The sequence below is a fragment of the Bufo gargarizans genome, chromosome 3 (genome assembly GCF_014858855.1).
Source record: "Bufo gargarizans isolate SCDJY-AF-19 chromosome 3, ASM1485885v1, whole genome shotgun sequence".
Classification (NCBI taxonomy): Eukaryota; Metazoa; Chordata; class Amphibia; order Anura; family Bufonidae; genus Bufo; species Bufo gargarizans.
This window is the reverse complement of record NC_058082.1, coordinates 111,925,752-111,950,627: the sequence shown is the minus strand read 5'-3', so window position 1 is coordinate 111,950,627 and position 24,876 is coordinate 111,925,752. Positions and strand designations below refer to the sequence as shown.

At 43.2% G+C, this 24,876-nt stretch overlaps 1 protein-coding gene across 1 annotated transcript; it reads right to left on the bottom strand.

Annotated features, from left to right (window-relative positions):
• Positions 1–4,311: 4,311 nt before the first annotated feature.
• DDIT3 (DNA damage inducible transcript 3) lies at positions 4,312–13,685 on the bottom strand. The gene is made up of 4 exons (XM_044286435.1): positions 13,557–13,685; positions 8,637–8,679; positions 6,308–6,483; positions 4,312–6,086 (listed from the first exon to the last, which is right to left on the bottom strand). Exons 3-4 carry the CDS (start codon positions 6,449–6,451, stop codon positions 5,601–5,603), a joined length of 630 nt encoding a protein of 209 aa, XP_044142370.1. The 5' UTR covers positions 6,452–6,483; positions 8,637–8,679; positions 13,557–13,685; the 3' UTR covers positions 4,312–5,600.
• Positions 13,686–24,876: the final 11,191 nt, after the last annotated feature.

Below are 24,876 nucleotides of genomic sequence, written 5' to 3'. Positions count from 1 at the left end.
GTGTTTTGGGGTGTCTTTTTACATATACCCATGCTGGGTGAGAGAAATATCTCTCTATAATGACAACTTTGTATAAAAAAAAATGGGAAAAGTTGACTTTTAGAGAGACATTTCCTTCACCCAGCATGGGTATATGTAAAATGACACCCCAAAACACATTGCCCTACTTCTCCTGAGTACGGCGATACCACATGTGTGACACTTTTTTGCAGCCTGGGTGGGCAAAGGGGCCCACATGCCAAAGAGCACTTTTAGGATTTCACAAGGCATTTTTAACCCATTTGGATTTCAAACTACTTCTCACGCATTAGGGCCCCTAAAATGCCAGGGCAGTATAACTAGAAGACACCCCAAGGTATTCCATGAGGGGCATCACGAGTTCCTAGAATTGTTTATTTTTTGTCACAAGTTAGCGAAAAAATTATGACTTTGTTTTTTTCTTACAAAGTCTCATATTCCACTAACTTGTGACAAAAAATAAAAACTTCCATGAACTCACTATGCCCATCACGAAATACCTTGGGGTGTCTTCTTTCCAAAATGGGGTCACTTGTGGGGTAGTTATACTGCCCTGGCATTTTAGGGGCCCTAATGTGTGAGAAGTAGTTTGAAATCAAAATGTGTAAAAAAAAATGCCCTGTGAAATCCTAAAGGTGCTCTTTGGAATGTGGGCCCCTTTGCCCACCTAGGCTGCAAAAAAGTGTCACACATGTGGTATTGCTGTACTCAGGAGAAGTTGGGCAATGTGTTTTGGGGTGTCATTTTACATATACCCATGCTGGGTGAGATAAATATCTCTGCAAAAGACAACTTTTCCAAATTTGTTTTATACAGAGTTGGCATTTGACCGAGATATTTATCTCACCCAGCATGGGTATATGTAAAATGACACCCCAAAACACATTGCCCAACTTCTCCTGAGTACGGCGATACCACATGTGTGACACTTTTTTGCAGCCTAGGCAACCATTATTTTTTTTTTTTTTATCAAAGACATGTAGAACTTGAGAATTTTTTTTATATAGATGTCGGTTTTTTTGAAAAATTTTACAACTGAAAGTAAAAAAAAAAAGTCTTTTTTGCAAAAATTTCAGTAAATTTCTATTAATAACAAAAAAAAGTTAAAATGTCAGCAGCAATGAAATACCACCAAATGAAAGCTCTATTAGTGAGAAGAAAAGGAGGTAAAATTCATTTGGGTGGTAAGTTGCATGACCGAGCAATAAACGGTGAAAGTAGTGTAGTGCAGAATTGTAAAAAGTGGTCTGGTCATTAAGGGTGTTTAAGCTAGGGGAGCTGAGGTGGTTAATTATAAAAAATAAACTGTATAAGACATACATAAATGTGCACTTTAAAACAGTTATAAAAATAAAAAGATACAAACAGAAAGGTTCTTACTACTCAACGGATTGTGTGATTAGAGTCCATTCTGGTTATGGGGGACAAAAGCATGTGGAACACAACGCAATGTATCGGATCCCCAAATTGTGTCAAATGAAATGTTCTCACTCGTTCATTTTTATCCCCATTGGGAGAGGGTGGAGCCGAGAGGGGTCTCCCTCCTATTTTTGTCCCAACCTTCTGGGAAGGCCTTCACGCTGCACCTCCCTTACTCAGCTGGCAAACAAATTATAAATAAAACATGGCTTTCCGTCCACACTATTGTATATTTGGGCCCCGACCTGTTTTAATAATCCATATTTCATCAGGCTGATTGTTCTGATACCACATATGACAGCTGTAGGGGTCCCAGAAGGTGAGATACTCATGTGGGAATGCGGGCTGTCAGGGGACTCCCTAGGATGCACACATTACAGTAATTGATATGCAAGTTGTACCACAGATACATGATCGCTTATGAGATTTTCTTTATCCTCTGGTACCCTATTTAGAAGCTTCTGGATATCTGCTGTGCAGTTAACATGAGGCTCCAGTGTCTGTCCATGGAGGCAAATGACCCATTACTGACTTAGCTTATCCTAAAATAAATACTAAGAATAATGACATGACACTTTGTGATGGAATAAAAATGGCCGCAATGCTTTATTAAGGGTAAATAAATTAATAAATAATTAAAACTTCAAAATTCATAAATAAATAACCATTAAAATTCCAATAATTACCGAAATCCACTCAGCAATAGCTGAGTGATACAGCCCCTCTAATAAAGCAAAGCGACATAAGCAAAAGAAATAGGGAGGGAGGGCAAGCGGGGCGGGGCGACGATCCGGTCTTGATAAAACTGGCCCAGAAGCGCCGCCAAAACCCTCATTTTAAGGACTAAACTTTCCCGCCGCTGGCATCCACACCAATCAGCTGTCCAGAAATCTCTCCCAGCAACCAGCTGCACCAGAGAGGATCCCTGCATGTCATCCAAGGTTCAGGTAAGACCAGATAAAACCAGCTGATTCTGACAGGACTTAACCCCTTCATAAAACCTGAAATAAAAAAAGCGGGAAAACAAGAAAAAGGAGGGGGGGAGAAAACATGCAAAACCATACAAAAAAAAAACATTAATGGTGTCATTGCCCCCATGTGTCCCCCAAGCGAAACGCTCTGGGGGGCCTAAACAGGAAACCTGATCACCACTACCTTTGTCCAGGAGGAGGATGCCAACTTAAATCCTATCACAGGTGAATGTGTATTAGCTCCTACTGGTCCAGACTGAACTGCATCACAGGATGGCATAAAAACATAGATTATAAAAGTTATGAGAAAGGTTGTCCATAATAGGAATGACGTGATTTTTATTTAAACATTTCCGATGATGTCTTGTGTGTGGGCTTGTTTTTCTCATTTGTACCATTTTAGGGTATATAGTACTTTTTGATCTCTCGATATTATGCCTTTCCTGAGGCAGGTTGACAAAAATAATAAAAATGGCTGGTCTAGCAATGTATCCATTTCTTTACAGCATTCATGGGGTAGGTGATGTGATATTTTTACAGAGCCGGTTGTTACGGACGCAGTGATATCCAATATGTATTTTTTTTTATTTCTCTTTTTTTAGAGAGCGGTGCTTTTTTTTTTTCTTCTTACTGGGATTGCGCCTGCGACAGTCGGGCAGCCTCAGTTGTCTGCACAGATGTAACCCACGAATGTTGTAGGTTGAAACCAGGCTAGGATCACATTCCCAATGTACGACAGGTGATCCCAGAAGGGCCTGTAATTAATCAGACCAGGGAGCACAGCGCTTGCCTGGTAAAGTAAAAAAAAATCCATCATAATGCAATTCTTGTAAGGCTCGCTACTGTGGGCGATATTAAAAGAATAGTATACAAAGATAATAACTAGGAAATCACTATGCAATCTGGGCTGCCACTGTACAGGCTGTGGGGGGGTGGGGTGTTGCCACTCAGACTTCATTATAAAAAATACTTATAAGGCCGGACGCACACAACCATGTGCAGTATAGGAACCACCACATCTCCTGGACCAAAGTGCATCACAGATATATTGTATTATACTTACATTATGTGAGTACAGTACAATAGACCCATGGTCTGGAAGATGCGGCTGACACACGGGCTGTGTTTCTGGACTGGAAACGGTTTTGTGCACATGGTCTGAATGTGCATAGCTTTGCAGGAGCAAATCTCAAAACTTCATTAGAATACTGTACAGAGCAAGCGCTCCTATGAGCCGAAGTTATCGCGAGACTTAGTATAGTAACTTCAGAAATGTCTACTGTAAAAAAAAATTACACCGAACTCGGGTTCGTTCCATACAGTGTTCTAAGAAAGTTTTATGCAAATAGACTTGACGTTTCCTCCGAAGTAGATTTGCTCATCCCTAGTCAGCAGCTAAGACATTTCCTTGGAACTGAACGGGAGCAGCACAGGTTTCAGGTCCATTTTCAGCATGTTTGCCAGATCTCCATTATAGTGAATGGCGCCAGCCAGTGTCAGGTTGCGTCTGGCAATACCGGATCCAGACATCCCCAGCAGGCTGCTCTCTGCTGAAGATGTCCAACGCTAGTGTGAAACTAGCCTAGGGCAGTCCCTAAAATGCTGTTAGTATGGGTCATTAGCGCTGCAATTATACCAGGATTCGCAACCACAAAATGTACCCCTATTATACCAGCGTGTACGCAGCCCTAAGGATTTTCAATTGGAATACATGAGGTCTTACTGGTGTAGTAGTCTATGGTACTACTGAATGTCATCTACTGTACAAGCCTTTCAAAGGTTGAAATTAATTCTCATAGAATTAGTAACAAGCCAATAAAATATAGGCACCATCTATAAATTAAACTTTTGTAAGTATTAGCTATGCTTCATTGAGCCCTTATACAAGATAATACTTCTGATGCAAGAGGTAAATATACTTTATTTTATATAAAGTGATACATATATTATACATAAACAAAAATATTGGAGAAGTAATAGATATATAGTATACATACCCATTTCAAAACTTGAATTGTAATATCCTGCATGCAGTGGGCATGGGGAGAATTTTTGTAGTTTGCGCTGTAGGCGCCTGTGCCAAATATCAGGATTGGATCAAGTCAGGGGAAGATCTTTCCCTAGGATGTAATCCCACCCCAATTAATGAACATGTTGATGTCTCTCCAAACTTTGTGCATGTAGGCCAACTCCACATACACCATTTGTGCCGAGAATGTTGCAGATAGCAGAAATAAAAAACGCACAAGTGTGATTGTGCCCTATGGTGTGTAGTGGCTTTTTCTTTTATTAGCTGAATTTACAGTTTCAGCCCAGATTTACATTCTGTTGCTAAATGTTAAAAGGGCATCTGTCAGCAGACTTGTGCCCATGACACTGGCTGACCTGTTACATGTGCACTTGGCAGCTGTGTTGGTCCTATGTTCATATGCAAATAAGGCTGTAGGAGCATCGGGGGTGCTGCCTTTACATCTAAGGGCTGTTCTCTGCAACTGCTGTGCCCTCTCCACTTTGACATGGCCAGGCATGATGTTTTAATTGCTTGGCCTGGTCAAAGTGCAGAGGACGCTGCAGTTGCAGAGAGCAGAGCCTCTAGGTGTAATGGCAACACCCGTTGCTCCTAGAGGCTCATTTGCCTATATTAAAACATCAGTTTTTCCAGCAATGCGGCCACATATGAACATGAGACCAACAAAGACCTTCAGCGGCCAAGCGCAACATGAAACAGGTCATCCAGGTTCATAGGTACAAATCTGCTGACAAGAGGCCCTTTAAAAAAAAAAACAAAAAAAAAAAAACAGATACATATACAGTTTTGCGATTGTTAGGCCTCATGCACATTGCTCCAGACAGTGCAGTATTATGGGGTATGCTCCCACAGAACCAGTTCTCAGGGAGAATATAAATTGTGAAGCATGCAACAGTTTATATTGTGCTGAATGTTAAGTAATCCACACAGCGGTCTATAGGTGCTGTATTACAACTCCATACAACTTGGATGATGTATGCAGCCATAATATGTTTCTGTGCAAGAGGCCTTCATTTCCAAATACCATGAATTATACACAAGTTATATACAGAGTCCTGTACATAGTCGTCATCTCTCACACCCAGTGCCCATACTGTGATTCAGATGTGACCGTTTTCCCATGAGCTTCTTTAAACAGTTTTATCACATTCAGGGTTAACAGTTCATTTCTTAAGATTAACCATTCTTTCTATGAGAGACTTCCTGGTCTTCTCTACCTCCAAAGTAAGACGTTCGATCTCGCTCTTCAGACGCTCATTCTCAGATGCTAAGTGAGCAACCTTCTTGTCATTCTCTTGTTCCTTTTCTTTCCTGATCTTTCCGCCTCTAGGTTGAGTGTCCCTCTTCCTCTTTGTTCCACACTGACTGCCACTAGAGTCCTCATCTTCTGTATGGGTTTGTGATGGACAGCTACTACAGCTAGAGTCCACATCAAAAGCCCTATCCTGTTGGTCATTTAAAGACTCTGAAGTAGATGGATTTTCAAAGTCATTATGCGATTCCTGGGCTAAAAATTCCAAAACTTCAGAAGGCAATTCATTTACAACAGTTTCCAAAGCGACCACTTCTTCATCGGTAAAGTTCACTGATAAAGTTGAATCTATTGACTCCAGTGTCCAGAGGTAAGGAGAGCCATCCAGAGTTTCCACCTGAGTGTAGAAAACAGAGAATACCGACATAAGAAAACAAAATGCTACAAATAAGTTGTCTAAACACCACCTCTGTTATGCCTTAGGATAGAAGAATATCAGCGATGAGACCCTCTTAGGACCCCCCTCTACAAGCCAGAACCAGTGTATAGTATGGACAGCCATTCACCTGGTTTTGGTTCAATATACATACCGAGTCACTACCTCATTACAACACTAACCTGCTCATCGGATACCAACTGGACTGCTGCAGTATTTTTTGTTTCCGAGGACAAGATGTCTTGTAGGTCCTCATACCAGGCCTCCAGCTCCAGCCCTGACAAGGGGCCGGCGGTGCCACAGAACGGCAGAGATTCTGCCATCATTTTCGGCAGTCTTTATGCACAAATCCACCACACTACAAAGAAAAGCAAGAGTCAAAAATTCTATGTAGCATTAGTCATGAGTATGCCTACTATACCACTAGTTGTACTTGATGCTTAGCCTAGATCTGTACAGTACATCCACTGAAGAAACCAAATGAACATTGAGCGGCCAAGTCGGCTGCATCACAAATTACAATGTATGGTACTTGTGAATAGGCTGTCTAATTGGTGATGCTACTTAAAGTGTAAGTGGTTCAGTTTCAATCTAGCGTAGGGATTGGGATGTACATTTTTTTTTGTAATATACTTCATTAGGGAAAGGTTTCTTTGTTCTAGAAAACAGGTTGTAAAGAGTCTTAAAGCTGCAACATTGCTAATAAGTCTGTCTTCAGTGTTTTACCGAGTGCTGAAGAGGACTATGGAACATACAGATGTTTCCAGCCTGCTTCTTGTCACTACCCCCAGTCCCTGACTATGTACACGTGTAATTTCAGTGCCCATCACTGCCTACCTGACTTGCTGCTCAGTGCTCAGAAGAATGCTGAAGACTGGCTTTCCTTAGCAACACTCAGTCCTTTGATAACAAGACTCTAAACTGAAGGAACAGTTACACCTTAAAAAAAGGGGTTATCCATGAATTTATATCCTCTGGCAATATATCAGTGGGGGTCCAACACACAAGACCCCCGCCAATCAGCTGATAGGGGTCAGCGCTTTGCGAGCATTGCAGCCTCTTCCTACGCCAAGTTAATGGGGCTGAGCTGCAACAAGCAGAGCCGCTACACAATGTACGGCGCGGTGCTTGGAAAGCTGCTAGGTGTCAGCTGCGCTCACCAGACCTCCGGTGAGCATGGCTGCTTCCTCAAACAACTAATCTATAGGAATGCTGGGAGTCGGGACTCAGAACTCCCCCCTGATGCAATAATGATGACCATCCCGAGGATAGGCAATCAATTCTTGGATAACCACTAAGGTTCCAAGACACATTAGACCATTGTCAGTTGAACCCAACAATGTAATATGGATGGGAGATACTTTTCTTCTTGCTGGGGGGAGAGGGGCTGAATCTAAGGACTGGCAGCATCTTTCATCCCTCTCACCATTGAAGGTGTATGGGCAGCTTTATACCACAGATTGTTTGCTTTGTATGGTACAGCTTAGTATATATTTTTTAAAGACACTAGGTCCCCATATTTTTGGCTAGTTCTATATGTCAGTTTGGCATCTGCCTGCCAATCCTCATCCAGTAGCAAAATGATGCAGATTCTGTTCAGGAGAGCAGTGGTCATACATGCACCCTTCCATGGGGCTGATCAAAAACAGCAGAGCCTGTACTCAGCCCAACAGTCACGGAATTAAGCACACGTGTGTCCACCTCTCCAATAACACAGGGGACCCTGCTCTTGTGATTGTGGGGTTCCCATTGGTAGTAGTAACCAAACATTTATCACCTATCCTGTTTAAGGCCCTATTACACTGGCAGATAATCACCAAGATCACTAAGCGTTCATATGAACGCTCGTTAGCGGTGATCTGGCAGTGTAATACTGCCACTGATTACCTGAGGAACGCTAGTTCATCGGAGTCTCTCAACATGTTTAAAATGTATTTGCTGGTACAGATTGTATGTCGCCAAACCGTATAGGGACGATCAATGGCATTAGTGATCACTTGTCCCAATACTGTGGAGGAGATCGCTGCATGTAAAAGCTGTACCTTCGCTAACGAGCAAGAGATTGCCGTAAAGAACGCTTCCTTCCCCAAAAAATAAAATAAATAAAAATAGCCTGCTTAATTGGAAGGTGTAATAGGGCATTTAGAATCTCATTTATATAAAACCAGTAAACCCAGTAGATGCTGGTGTATTCTGTTTATCACAAGCTAAAGAGACTAGTCTGTCCAACACTGCTGCACAAATGAGAAACAGAAGATCCAGGTCACGTCATTTAGTCTCTCACAAAGAAGAAAAGGCACAGCATACAACAGTACCGGCCAAATCTCACGTACACGTTCTTCTGTGTGGAAAGTGACCCGTTTTGTGGATTTTAAAATCCGCCGCATGTCATTTATGCGATTCCGCACCTTCTGTAGAGTGGTTCTCCCCACAGACAATGGGGTTGTTAAAGAGAAAATCCATGATAAATAAATAATCTCTTAAGTAAAATGAAGTAAAATGACAGATTACCTCAGGTGTGATGATGAATAAAGATGGTCTTTCTCTTCCAACACTGAAAAAGAATAGGCACAGAAATACGTTAGCTGCTGTCCTGGAACAGTAAATTAAGACAAGTAGAAGCAACAATAGAAGGCCACAGACATTTGGATTTCGTCTCCAGCATCACCCACTGGATTGTAGTGCGTATAAAAAAGATGTGCTGTAAAATTGTACAACAGATGGGGCATGCTGCAAATATACAATCCACTGGATTATCAGGAGCAGCATGCATTGCCAGTACTAGGTCATGCTGTGGGTCCCCGGCCCAGATCTCGCTTTGAAGAAGCTGATGCATAAGAGCAGGGATGGCCAACCCGAGGCTCTCCAGCTGTTTCTAAACTACAACTCCCAGCATGCCTAGACTGCCTACAGCAGGGCATGGTGTAAGTTGTAGTTTTACAACAGCTGGAGAGCCACTACCATCAAAACTGTTACACATTAACAGCCTATGTGGTCACAGTGATGGTTGGATGACAAAAAAAAAAAAAGGGGGTGAAGGGGGGGATAAGCGACTCAATTAGAGCATCACACTAAAATGTACTACTCTTCTGTTGGTATCTTTATCTAGTCTTAGGGTCCATTCACACATCCGTAGTGTGTTGTGGACCCTTATCAAGAGACTAGAGCAGCCTACTGTCTGCCCAAAAAACTAATATACTAGCAGATAACACTTCCCTCACAGCAGCAGCAAAACTGTGGGATTCCACTGTCTGGGCCGACCCCCTGCAGAAGGTCAACACATTGTACCACTGATGACTAACACAATGTTTACATGAAAGACAATCCTTTAAATCTAGTAATGGCAGTTGTAGAAAGTGGAAGTCTATTCCTCAAGTCCAAAAATACACTGGACTCAAACCTTGGTGAGTGGTCATCTCCATATAATCCCTATTCGCTTCTGAAGTAAGAAAATAGATTAAAATAAAAAGCTACCACCCAACAAACTGCTAAAAGCTTGTTAAAGGAGACATTTTTAGCCTTTAAGCCTGTATTACACCAACAGATTAGCTGACCAACATCTTGCAATGCACGAACAGTCCGTGGGGCAGCCGCAGCGGATTGCAGACCCATTCACTTTAATGGGTCTACGATCCAGCCGTTCTGCAAAAAGAGAGCATGTCCTATCTTTTTGTACAACGAAAGTACTAGACGAAACCCCACGGAAGCACCCTGTAGTGCTTCCGCATGTCCAGATTTGCGGACCCATTCAAGTAAATGGGTCCACATCTGTGATGCGGAATGCCCACGGAATGGCACCCATGTATTGCGGATCCGCAAATGTGGTCTGCAATACGGCAATGGGTAGCACAAGTTCGTGTGCAGGGGGGCTTAAGATGGATTTACAGAGTTCCTTCCTGACGGTCGGCTGCTCGCTCAGTGATGGAGACCACTGCATTTACATGCCATTGTGAGCGCTCATCCTCATGCAGAATCCTGGCTTCTGAGCAGATCAATGTTCAGACCACACGATCTGCGGTGACTGCATGAACGATAGGATCACCTAGATCAAAACCATACTCTCCTTATTGATCCCCCCCCCCAAAGCGATCTCTACTTCCTAGTCCCAGGCTGCTGCAGGTCACCACTGAGCGGGCTTTCCAAGCCAGGACTAGCAGTAAGGAGATCAAGGATTTATTTATTTCTCTCCAATCTGGGACCCTTTAAGAAAAAAAAAAAAAAAAAAAAAAAAAAAAAAAAAAAAAAAAAATATGAATTCACTCTTAGGGTAGGCTTAAGGTAGTCACACTCTGTATAATTTTAGGATGTTTAGCTGAAGCCATTAGTGAATGCAGCAGGATAAGTATTGTATGTTCCAAAGATTACTTCATGTTGCCCATTCCTCTGCCTGCATTGGAAAACCTGTCTCGTGCACTTTTGTTCCATCTGTTCTTAATTTCCTTAGTCTGACCAACCCAGTTTCTGCCAAATCTGGAGCCTTACTGAATACATGCCCAGACCTGATTATAGGGAAATGCAGCCACAGTGCAGCCGTGTCATTTCTACATAAGATGTACGCCGGTGTTTTGCTCAGTCAGACGGCCACAGAACAGACTGCGGTTTTCATGCCTTTTTTCTAAACTGCATAAACCACTGTCATTTCTCCCCCTATAGAGAAGGAGATGTCAAAATGACAGAAAACATCAAAAACTTTAAATATACTGAATTTATAAAGAACACAATTAGCCACAAAATACTAGCGTGTCCAGTGTTTCATATTTCCCCACAGCCTTTCAGATAACATCTGGAGCTGGTGTTTTTTCAGCCTCCGCTCCGCTCACCTCCGCACGGACAGGCGGACAGCTGAACAATGTAAGTCAATGGGAACTGATCCGCTTGAAGAGGTCACCATATGGCTAAATCTTCAAGCGGATCCGTCCCCCATTGACTTTACATTGAAGGTCTGAACGGATCCGCTCAGGCTGCTTTCACACTTAGATTTTTTTCTAAGTTATTAATGCAGACGGATCCGTACTGAACGGAGCCTCCGTCTGCATTAATATGATCGGAACCGTTCAGAACGGATCCGATCAAACGCTAGTGTGAAAGTAGCCTTAGGCTCAAAATGGGCCACTTTACAGCTATTTTCTAGTAGACATCTATGATTTCAGTAATTAAAATATATATATATTTTTTTTTAATGGTCAGCATCACTGTCCCTATACATTACATTAAAAAAAAAACCCTGTTACACTTTAAACATCTAAAAATCAGATCATTTCTATACGACTTCTTTTCAAGCCAGTAGCAGCTATATGCAACAGAATGGACACCGTAACAAATTGGAGCACTGAAGGCTAAATAAAATTAGGTTGCTGGGTCATCAGAAGAGCTCCTTGAGGGCTTAAAGTGTAGAATACTCTGTAATGTACTTGTCTTCTGGATAGCACTTGGGACCTCTCTGCTTACAGAATGTATGCAAGGATGTAATGTCACCAAGCACATCAGGTACATTGGGTAAACAGAGGATGTCAACTGAACCCAACTGAAAGATGCCCTAAATTGTAAGGGGGGGGGGGGGGGTGTCTATCCCAATAATTGCTAGAGGCTTGATAGTGGACATCAAGCCATGAACTTGAAGACAAGCTCTCCAATCTTAGCTAAAGGACAAAATAGTCATAGAACGGACATTAGGAAAGCGCACAACTGTTACATGAGTGATATACTGGAGTATGCACAAGCTGGCCCAGGAGTTAGGGTACTTTCACACTTGCGGCAGGCAGTTCAGTCACCGAAACTGCCTGCCGGATCTGGTAATACAGACGCAAACTGATGGCATTTGTCAGACGGATCCAGATCCGTCTGACAGATGCATTGAAATACCAGATTCATCTATCCGGTATTCATTTTCTTGCATTTTGTAAAGCCCGTTCCGTTTTGCCAGGAAAATTAATGCCAGATCCGGCACTAATACACTTCAATGTAAATTAATGCTGAATCCGGCATTCCTGCAAGTGTTCAGTATTTTTGGCCGGAGAGAAAACTGCAGCATGCTGCGGTCTTTCCTCTATTCAAAAAACGTAAGAGGGACTGAACTGATGCATCCTGAATGGAACGCTCTCCATTCAGAATGCATTCTGATAAAACTGATCTCCTCCCCCCCCCCCCCCCCTACCGGTATTGAGCTCCAGTGACGGAACTAAAAGCCAGAAAACAAAAACACTAGTGTGAAAGTACCCTTAAAAAGGAATCAATATTTCCAGGCATAGTTTATTAAATGATAAGTCCTGTATTATCAATCACTGCAACACATCTGTATCTGTACATCCTATAGCAGTCAATCACAAGGACCAGGGACTTCTGAGCAGAGTACTTTTGTTGCCGGTTCCTACACTGCCCTGAATATTGGAGGCTTTAGGAAGTCCAAAGTGAGGCAGTATATTTAGTGATAGGGACTAGAGATGAGCGAACTTCTGTTTTAAGTTCGGCGTCTAAAGTTCGGGGGCGGGTTAGCGGAGAATCCCGATCTGGAACCGGATATGGATTCCGACTTCCGTTGTGGTCCGTGGTAGCGGAATCAATAATCGGCCATTATTGATTCCGCTACCACGGACCACAACGGAAGTCGGAATCCATATCCGGTTCCAGATCGGGATTCTCCGCTAACCCGCCCCCGAACTTTAGACGCCGAACTTAAAACAGAAGTTCGCTCATCTCTAATAGGGACCCATCTGCAGAAGCCACCTTGACGCTTGGTAGATGGGCATGACACCTATGTGCACTAAGAGCTTCCATTACTCATTTATAGTCGGTATTGTACCACTTTTATCTAGAATGACCCCCATTTCTTAGCTCTATTGTTTGCATATATAATGGTGTGTAGCCATCTTGTTTTTTTGTAATTATGTTTGCTTCATGGATATGCACCTGGGATTCTAAAGGTTTTAGTCTAAATTTTCTTGCAAGGACCAGATCAGAACATATATTATAATTCTAGTCAGCTTTTACTTTACATCCAGTCCAATTATCTATCAGAACACAAGGGGCCACATAATTTGCACAGATACAAATAAAGCAACATTTCCCCTTCTATTAAACAAAGAAACACATGTTTTCAGTAACCACAACTGTAAACCTTTAAATAGTTACTAATTGACATTTACAACCAACAGAAGGATTCCCTTTAGATCTTATTACCATAAAGCCATTGTAAGGATCAGATCAGCTGATCACATCCTCAGTGGTGGCCCTAGACAATAGATCTCTGTTGACAGATCCATATAGCTAGTGGGATCTGTCAACAGCCTTTAATCTTTAGCAACCATCCAGACTCATACCATACAGCAAGTCAATACATAAAGGTTATGTAATCAGCCTGAATACACACTAAGATAAGCCCTGCAGACAAGGACAGGCTGAGAGCGGGAATAAGGGGGACAAGTGACAGTTCACCTTTCTCCACGTAGGGTCTGTTCTCTGGTGATACGGACAGTAACCGCGGCGGCGCAGGGTGGTGGTGAGTGGGTTCTCGTTTGGAGACCAGGAGCTCATGTTAATCATCGTCTGCGTCTTCAGCAAAACGACTGAAGGACGAAATGCCGAAACCTGACTTATATACGAAGGATTCAGCCAATGACAAAGCTAATGCACGGCACGTGACCGCAGCGGACGCCAGCCAATCGTGCGTCTCGGCGGGCCGCCCCTTCACTATGTTTCTCAATGGAGCGTGTTGTTATACCTTATAAGGCTAGCACAACCGGCCAATGGGAAAGCAGACCTGGAATCCAGATCGAGGCTTGGGACGCAGAGAGGGGCGTGTCCGGGTTGGCGTAGCTTGCTGACGGAGAGGGGATGTGGTGGGGAAGTGTCTCGTTGGAAGTCACGGGTTAGGATGAGTCAGGGCGGATGATGCAACATCTGGCAAACCGTGGCCAAGACTTGGGGATGAGATCCAGAGGGACTTTCCGGCCTGGAGCTTCTCCTCGCACTGTAGAGCCGCCATGTGCCCAGTGTTTGCTGGTTCTGGGTGAGGACTGAAGCTGTGTCCAGTATTGAAGGTTCTTGTGTGAGTCATTCTAGTCTGTGCCTACTGGGGCAGACTAAAATGTACTGTCATTCTCCATACTGCTTCCTTTGCTGGCTGGATTCATTTTCCATCAAATTATACACTGCTCGTTTCCATGGTTACAGACCACCATGCAATCCAGCAGCGGTGGCCGTGCTTGCACACTATAGGAAAAAGCGTCAGCCTCTCTGGTGACCGGGACCGTGGAAGCGCACATAGGCTGGTGCTTTTTCCTACATTGTGCAAGCTCGACCACCATTGATGGATTGCAGGGTGGTCTGTAACCATGGAAACGAGCAGTGTATAATGTGATGGAAAATGAATCCAGCCAGCAAAGGAAGCAATATGGACAATCACAGTACATTAGTAAGTGCCTTGTATTAACTTTCTCTACATGATAAATACCACTTACTGAAGTGAGACAACCACTTTAATGTGGACCTGGAAAAATCCTAAAAGTGGCCCCACATTGTAAAGGGGTCCAAATTGACAACAAATGTGGGTCAGCAGTACCGTAGTGAAAAATTCAGTCCCATCAGAACCATATAGCACAGTGCAGGTGTCCCTCTGTGGTGGGCATCAGTAGCTGCCATTTTCTGTCCTCCTCAAGTTCTCTCTGATTAAGGGATCATGCACACCACCGTATTTATTTTACAGCCCGCAAAATACGGTTCCGCAAAAAATGCGGATGACGTTCGCGTGCATTCCGTATTTTGCCGAACAGAACAGCTGGCCCCCTAATAGAACAGTCCTATCCTTGTCCGTAATGAGGACAATAATAGGACATGTTCTATTTTTTTGCAGAATGGACATATGGAAACGGAATGCACACGGAGTAACTTCCATTTTTTTGTGGACCTACTCAAATGAATGGTTCTGCAAACGGAACGGACCCGGAAAGAAAATACATTTGTGTGCATGGGCCTGAGATGTGGAGCAGGGGGCTTAAGAGGCGAAGTACCGGATTCTCAGAGTTAATTATTACTGAAAGCTCATAATGTACCCTACCAGCAGCAGAGAGGTTTGGGTGGCCCCCTGGGAAATTTCCCTGTAAGGTCTATGGCCCCTGGGTGGGTGCCTATATAAATTATATCCAGGGTTGTGAGGTAGGAGGTATCTAATATAGTGTAGGTACCCCCCACCCCATGTAACAAGTGTCCTGTGGTGTCTGGTGCCACGACATTAGTCCTTTAAAGGGGTAGTCCGGTTTCATGATATTGATCAGGATACAGAAAAACAACTTCCCACAGCACTCCAATGGCAATCAATGGATTCTTTATTACTCCAGCCGAAGATAGTACATTACAGTAGCAAAAAGTTTCAGGCCATAACATGATCGGGCCCTTTGTCAAGGCAGCTGATCCTGAGCAGGGTGCAAACACAAACTGGCTTGACAAAGGGCCGGACCGCGTTGTTGCCCAAAACGTTTTGCTACTGTAATGCGCTATCTTTGGCTGGAGTTATAAAAAATGAATTGCAATTGGGCTGCCGAGGGAAGAAGTTTTTCTGCATCTAAGGGCTCATGCACACGACAGTATTTTGCGTTCAGTATACTGGACGTTTTTTGAGTTCAGTATGCGGTACATATACTGAACCATTCATTTCAATGGTTCAACAAAAAAAGTGTCTCCGTGTGCATTCCGTTTCAGTATTTCCGTGCCGTGAAAAGATAGAACATGTCCTATTCTTGTCCGCAAATCACGGTGCTTGGCTCAATTCAAGTCAATGGGTCCGCAAAAAAAAAAAACGGAACACATACAGAAATGCATCCGTATGTCTTTTGTATCCGTTCCGTTTTTGCTAAACCATCTATTGAAAATGTTATGCCCAGCCCAATTTTTTCTATGTAATTACTGTATACTGTATATGGCATACCGAAAAACGGAAAGGATCCGTAAAAAAACGGACCGCAAAACACTGAAAAAGCAATACTGTTGTGTGCATGAGCCCTAAGTCACACGGTCCTTAGATGGACTAGGACCAGAACAGGACAAGCACCCTACATAAGCCCCAAGTTGGATGAGTGCTGTGGCCAATATATTTATAGAAATTGCCAGGATACGTGATCAATATCAGATTGGTGCAGGGCCGACCATCAGCACCCCGCCAATCAGCTGTTTGAATGGGCTGTGGCACTAGGGTAAAAGCTGTGTCCTCCAGTGAACAGAGCTTAGCCCCACCCAGGCCAGTGATACTAGTCGTGACGTCACTGGGCCTGCAGTAAACAGCGAGAAGGCTGCGGCGCTAATGCCACCATCGCTGCCTTCTCAAACAGCTGATCGGCAGGGGTCCCGGGTGTCGGACCCCCGCCGATCAGATGCTGATGATCTATCCAGAGGATAGACCATCAGTTTAAAATAACTGTAGAACCCCTTTAAATTTTCAATTAACAATACATTACATGCACAAGAAAGTCACATGTAAAATGCATCTTGTGACTAGTCAGCCGCCCGGTCACACCTCGTTACTCCTGAGTCCTTGGTTCAGCCTTGACTTGCAATGTCATTGACAACTCCTGCAGCACTATAGATACAGGAACTGATCTACAAACTTGTTCACAATAAAACTAGAATATCAGAAATTAGAGTTCAGTTTATTCATTATTTATACAATCAGTTAAGACCATGGCAATGTCAGATTAGACTTCTTGTGGATGACACAACGTGTAGACATGTGTCTTCATGCCCCCTTGATAGGTTAATAGGATAATCCCCATCTGCTGCCAGTTGAAACCTGAGCCCACAGTAACCTGAGAAATCACTGCATTGTGTCCGTAACCTCTCTACTGGTACAAATGCACATGTGATGAGGCTGTAAAATAAGGGCGGTGCACGTTTTTATACAGCGCTTTTATATTGAGAGTCTGAGTGACACATCCTTTTCATAAAAACGAGTGAGAGGGTACAATATGTAAAATATAACGCTTTCCCTGGGATGCTCACTTTTCATTAAATGTTCATATAGAGAAAAATTTACTAAAGCTAAAACATACCTTTTAATGTTTTTCTTAAAAATAAAATGGTAGTTAAAACCCTATTATAGATAAATAAAATCTCAGATAGATGGCTGGATAAGTGAGCGAGTGCGCTCTAGAGAGACTGTATTTTTTTTAAAGGGGTCGCTGCTGCATATGGCTTAGTGTGTATAGAGAGGTATACTGTTACACCCCAAGGCCTCTTTTACACAGGCTCCATGGATTTGGGCCAGATAAGATAGGTGCGTCGTCGGAAAATGTGCAATTTATTTATTTATTTCCGCGCCAGTGCAAACATTTTAATGCGTTTTGCACGCGCATGAGAAAAATCGGCATGTTTGGTACCCAAACTTCTTCACAGAAGTTCGGGTTTGGGTTAGGTGTTGTCTAGATTGTATTATTTTCCCTTATAACATTGTTATAAGGGAAAATAATAGCATTCTTAGTACAGAATGCTGTCACGGACGGTGTACAGGAAACAAGACAAAGCAACATGCATATATGACTCACTGGATCCAAAGCTAAGGAACCAAAAGGGAGACCCCTGCACAAGACCTGAGACTTTCCCTGGCTGCTCAGCCTATGCAAAGATCCCAGAGGTGGATGGTTGCATATCCACGTACCTCGACTATATAACCCCTGAACACCCTACAATAGTGAGGGGACACGACCACCGGCTCCCTACACCAGACACGGAGGGAGTCAGGGTCACCTGGGATCCAGCAAAAAGAAAATAACAGATAAATGTTCAGCACTTAACTTTGTAGCAGACTGGAAAACAGGATAAGCATGCACACACACTCCGGGAAGTAGTATAAGCCGCCCAGTAATGCATTATCGGGAGGAATTTAAAGGGAAGCAATCAGTCCAACTACATGACAGCTGAGAGAGGCTAACGAGATGAGGAACTGAACAGCACAACAAATAAAACTCAAGGGGGAGGTTCTGAAAGGCTTCTGTCAGAGCTTCTCAGCTGTCTGGTTGTGACAAATGCATAGTACAATAGCGCTGGATGGGTTAAATAAAAAATACAAAATTTAACTCACCTTAATCCACTTGTTTGCGCAACCCGCCTTCTCTTCTTTCTTCAGGACCTGGGTAAAGGATCTTTGATGACATCATGTGACCATGTGATGTGATGAGCGCAGTGACATCACCACAGGTCCTTTTCCTCCTGCTGTCACGGCTGAGGATGGGGAAAATCCTCAGCCGTGCAATGCCAGATGATGTTAACCCCTGCTTGGCCAGGACGACAGAATTAGGGAGGAGGTCACCTCCTAATCGCATCCCTAATCTGCATGCATGGGCCGACCTTTAAGGTAGGAGGACCCTTGCTCAGGAACCTCGGATCCCTAACTCACTCTCCGACCGGTCCCTGGACTAGGAGTCAGGGTAAGACGGCCTGTTCCTTCTGGACACGGAGCAACAGGGGTCTCACTGGCCAAGCTGCAGGGAAAAGGGGAAACACAAACAGATCTATGGATATGGCAGGTGAACTGAACCAGTTCCACCTACTTGCCACAGCCTTGCTGACTGGATCCCTGTGCTGGCAAGCTGAAGATTACAACGCATGCACACACAGGGACCCAGATACATAGCTGCACAGCAAAACAAGGAAAACATCAAATAGACATCACACATAAACTTGACATAAACTTATGACCACAAGGGTGGCCCCCACTGGCAGGTGAAATAACAGGAGGCTGCTCCAGCTAAGCATGGCTGAAGTAACCCACAGACTGGAGCTAACAGTGAGGCTTTATAGGCCCAAGTAGCCACACCCTACAAACACACCCAGTGTTCACAGACACAGAAGGGAATTAACCCTTCAAACACAAGGTAAGGGAAGACTGCCACTTAAAGGGGAATACACACATAAAACACACACTACACCTGTTGCCGCGAGCAACGGCATGTGTGACAATCATGTCCTGGGGATCAGCCATAGGGCTGGGACACTGCCACCACACGCACTAAAGACCACACGTTGCCACGGACAACCAAATGCAGGAAAGTGTCACACAACAAACCCTAGGCCGTGACACCTGCACAGCAAAGAAGAAGAAAGAAGAGATGCCAGCTGCGCGAACAAGTGGATGAGGTGAGTTAAACCCCTCCAGCCCTATTTTACTAAGCATTCTGTATTAAGAATGCTATTATTTTCCCTAATAACCATGTTATAAGGGGAAATAATAATGATCAGGTCTTCATCCCGATCGTCTCCTAGCATCCGTACGTGAAAACATGCTTGCGGATGCTTGCGATTTTCACGCAGCCCCCTTCACTTCTATGGGGCCTGCGTTGCGTGAAAAATGCACAAAATAGAGCATGCTGCGATTTTCACGCAACGCACAAGTTATGCGTGAAAATCACCGCTCATGTGCACAGCCCCATAGAAATGAATGCGTCCGGATTCAGTTCGAGTGCAATGCGTTCACCTCATGCATTGCACCCACGCGGAAATCTCGCCCGTGTGAAAGAGGCCTAAAGGCTACCTCAGTAGTGGTGTGTTGCTAAGCCCTATTTTGGATGCACCCGCCCTGATAAGGGTGAACCCTGGTCCGATTCTCATATCTAATTTCTGATGCATATTGTCCCAAAGCGTTTCGCCAGTCACCTGAACTGGCTCCTCAGGGAACTACCTAGCAGAATGTTTAGCTATGGCGAAGGAGAATGCAGTGAAGTGCAGCACCACACAGTGCTGTTTTTATACGAAAAACCTCTGCCTCTCAGGTGGTTGGTTATGCACCAATCAGACAACAGGGCGCATACTGAGTTAGTCCCCAATTGGCTACAGGAAGTGAGCCTCCAGTTGGAAATTGACACATTATGGTATGTACAAGCAGAGGATACTTTGGAAGGCCCATGGGAATGTGCACGCATAAGAGGAGTAGAACTTCATCTTCATGTAGAGTGAGGTAGGTGGTTGAAAGAAAGGACCATCAATGAGAATGGGCTGAGCTGCAGCTCACAGCCACATGGACAGGAGTGGTGCTGTGTCCGGTACTGTAACAACGCCAATTGATCACTAGACCTCACCTATAGCGGTCACCTAACTTACTGTAGGGCTAAACTGTATAACAACCAGAAGGTCACAAGAACCATACAAGAAGCATCTCATAACACTGGCAGACAACAATGTACTGAAATAAGCTCATTGATAAATGACAGGAACCAGATTAAAGTGACTGTGGATGAAAGAGATGGGAGTCCGGCTGTTGACTAGAGATGGTAATGACATACAGGATGAAAGCAGATAAATGGCAGGGGACAGAGATGGAGAAATACCAAACTGACCCTGCTCTGAAATACAACCCAGGAGGACAGCCAAGACAAGCCAAAAGCAACTGTGGAAACAGGCAATAACAGAATGACAGTAATGCAAGGCTGGAGAACCACAGGTTTTAGGATACACTGACAACTAGAACAAGATACAAAAAATCTGAAAAGAAAAGCATAGAACATACACTATCCCTTGCAACCAGAGAAGCAAAAGGCTTTGGCCCTGATTTATCAACCTTCACTCCAGAATTCTGGCATCAAAAATTCTGGCGGAAAATGTAAGCGCTTGAGAAAACTTTTACGACTCCAGTTTTGTAATGTGGGTGGAAAAGTGGTTAGCTATGTTAATGAGTTTCATTGCAGATATTTTTTTTAAAAAAAAGTTGCAATCTCACTCCCGGGTGGAGTAGGAAAACTAAAGTAACTTCTCTAGACAAAAGTGTTAGGTCTAAGGATAAGACAACTTTATCAAGTGACATGTGATAAACGTGGCATAAAGTACTCCCAACGCAGACTTAAGAAAAACTGACTTCAAATATTCCTCTCATGATAAATTCCCCCCTTGGACTTTTCAAGATTCAGTGATTTGGTTTTGTTATATGTATGGAATGTGCTGTTTTTCATCTTTGGTAACATTCTGGTGCACCTGGTAGCCTGTGTCACATGAGCCTGTTATAGGTGGGGCTCACATTGTATTTGTGATCCTACTTTGGAGGTTTTTGGGAGCTTTGGCTGTGAGTCAGACTTTTGCACCTATCAGACAGTGTTCACACACTACAGGTAGCTTAGTGTTAGGTCCCGCTCTACACTGAGATACCTTGACGGGGTGCGCGGGCTCCGATATGTTCTTTACCGGAATATATTGGCTAAAATCTCATTTTTAACACCAGCGTGAGGGTTTAGCTATAGATTATTTTTGTAGTGCACCTTTTGCAGTGCTTTATCTCATCCACACGTATCCATTTTTGTGTAGGATGTTGTTGTGGCACATGTGGTCCGTTGCCGACATCCTCCATTGTGTGCATTTTTGCTGGGGATTGCCTTTAGCAACGGGCCACATGAGGATTTGATCCCCCGGTTATAAATACGCTACAGTATTTGGGGTTTTGAGCACTTCCTCCCGTTTTGGCAACTTTATTCAGTGATTTGACTTTTAAAGACTCAGCAATTAACAGCCCCTCCCTAAATTAACAAGGCCAAGCTAGGCAATAACCTGACCAGCATCCAGGTGCAAAGTAGTTTCAAAGTTAGCAGGCAAGGAGGAGGCAGCAAGAAAATCCCAGTTTGTAACAGGTTCTACAATGAAGGGGCTGCCATGGCCTCCTCTTTCTGTTGATTTGTAAAGGACTCAGAGATCACATCTCTATCAGTGTTATTTCCCATATTATTACTCCATTAGCTGCATTCATTATTTATCAGATATTAAGGATAATTGCATTTGTATTTATTTGACCTTTTTGTGTTTTTTTTATTTAGGTGTGGAAATGTTCTTTAACCACTTAAGGACCACAGGTTTATACCCCCCTAGTGACCAGGCCCTTTTTTACAAATCGGCACTCCACAACTTTAGCGGTTTATTGCTCGGTCATGCAACTTACCACCCAAATGAATTTTACCTCCTTTTCTTCTCACTAATGGAGCTTTCATTTGGTGGTATTTCATTGCCGCTGACATTTTTACTTTTTTTGTTATTAATCGAAATTTAACGATTTTTTTGCAAAAAAATTACATTTTTCACTTTCAGCTGTAAAATTTTGCAAAAAAAACGACATCCATATATACATTTTTCGCCAAATTTATTGTTCTACATGTCTTTGATAAAAAAAAAATGTTTGGGCAAAAAAAAAATGGTTTGGGTAAAAGTTATAGCATTTGCAAACTATGGTACAAAAATGTGAATTTCCGCTTTTTGAAACAGCTCTGACTTTCTGAGCACCTGTCATAATTCCTGAGGTTCTACAATGCCCAAACAGTAGAAAACCCCCACAAATGACCCCATTTCGGAAAGTAGACACCCTAAGGTATTCGCTGATGGGCATAGTGAGTTCATAGAACTTTTTATTTTTTGTCACAAGTTAGCGGAAAATGATGATGATTTTATTTTTTCTTACAAAGTCTCATATTCCACTAACTTGCGACAAAAAATAAAAAATTCTAAAAACTTGCCATGCCCCTCACGGAATACCTTGGGGTGTCTTCTTTCCAAAATGGGGTCACTTGTGGCGTAGTTATACTGCCCTGGCAATTTAGGGGCCCAAATGTGTGAGAAGAACTTTGCAATCAAAATGTGTAAAAAATGCCCTGCAAAATCCGAAAGGTGCACTTTGGAATATGTGCCCCTTTGCCCACCTTGGCATCAAAAAAGTGTCACACATCTGGTATCGCCGTACTCAGGAGAAGTTGGGGAATGTGTTTTGGGGTGTCATTTTACATATACCCATGCTGGGTGACAAAAATATCTTGGTCAAATGCCAACTTTGTATAAAAAAATGGGAAAAGTTGTCTTTTGCCAAGATATTTCTCTCACCCAGCATGGGTATATGTAAAATGACACCCCAAAACACATTCCCCAACTTCTCCTGAGTACGGCGATACCAGATGTGTGACACTTTTTTGATGCCAAGGTGGGCAAAGGGGCACATATTCCAAAGTGCACCTTTCGGATTTCACCGGCCATTTTTTACACATTTTGATTGCAAAGTACTTCTCACACATTTGGGCCCCTAAATTGCCAGGGCAGTATAACTACACCACAAGTGACCCCATTTTGGAAAGAAGACACCCCAAGGTATTCCGTGAGGGGCATGGCGAGTTCCTAGAATTTTTTATTTTTTGTCACAAGTTAGCGGAAAATGATGATTTTTTATTTTTTATCTTTTTTCCTTACAAAGTCTCATATTCCACTAACTTGCGACAAAAAATAAAAAATTCTAGGAACTCGCCATGCCCCTCACGGAATACCTTGGGGTGTCTTCTTTCCAAAATGGGGTCACTTGTGGCGTAGTTATACTGCCCTGGCAATTTAGGGGCCCAAATGTGTGAGAAGTACTTTGCAATCAAAATGTGTAAAAAATGGCCGGTGAAATCCGAAAGGTGCACTTTGGAATATGTGCCCCTTTGCCCACCTTGGCATCAAAAAAGTGTCACACATCTGGTATCGCCGTACTCAGGAGAAGTTGGGGAATGTGTTTTGGGGTATCATTTTACATATACCCATGCTGGGTGAGAGAAATATCTTGGCAAAAGACAACTTTTCCCATTTTTTTATACAAAGTTGGCATTTGACCAAGATATTTTTGTCACCCAGCATGGGTATATGTAAAATGACACCCCAAAACACATTCCCCAACTTCTCCTGAGTACGGCGATACCAGATGTGTCACACTTTTTTGCTGCCAAGGTGGGCAAAGGGGCACATATTCCAAAGTGCACCTTTCGGATTTTGCAGGGCATTTTTTACACATTTTGATTGCAAAGTTCTTCTCACACATTTGGGCCCCTAAATTGCCAGGGCAGTATAACTACGCCACAAGTGACCCCATTTTGGAAAGAAGACACCCCAAGGTATTCCGTGAGGGGCATGGCGAGTTCCTAGAATTTTTTATTTTTTGTCGCAAGTTAGTGGAATATGAGACTTTGTAAGGAAAAAAGAAAAAAAAAAGAAAAATCATCATTTTCCGCTAACTTGTGACAAAAAAAAAAAAATTCTAGGAACTCGCCGTGCCCCTCACGGAATACCTTGGGGTGTCTTCTTTCCAAAATGGGGTCACTTGTGGCGTAGTTATACTGCCCTGGCAATTTAGGGGCCCAAATGTGTAAGAAGTACCTTGCAATCAAAATGTGTAAAAAATGGCCGGTGAAATCCGAAAGGTGCACTTTGGAATATGCGCCCCTTTGCCCACCTTGGCTGCAAAAAAGTGTGACACATCTGGTATCGCCGTACTCAGGAGAAGTTGGGGAATGTGTTTTGGGGTGTCATTTTACATATACCCATGCTGGGTGAGAGAAATATCTTGGCAAAAGACAACTTTTCCCATTTGTTTTATACAAAGTTGGCATTTGACCAAGATATTTATCTCACCCAGCATGGGTATATGTGAAATGACACCCCAAAACACATTCCCCAACTTCTCCTGAGTACGGCGATACCACATGTGTGACACTTTTTTGCAGCCTAGATGCGCAAAGCGGCCCAAATTCCTTTTAGGAGGGCATTTTGAGACATTTGGATCCCAGACTTCTTCTGGCTCTTTAGGGCCCCTAAAAAGCCAGGGCAGTATAAATACCCCACATGTGACCCCACTTTGGAAAGAAGACACCCCAAGGTATTCAATGAGGGGCCTGGCGAGTTCATCGAAATTTTTTTTTGGCCATAATTTAGCAAAAAAAAATTTTTTTTTGTTTTTTTCTCACAAAGTGTCACTTTCCGCTAACTTAGGACAAAAATTTAA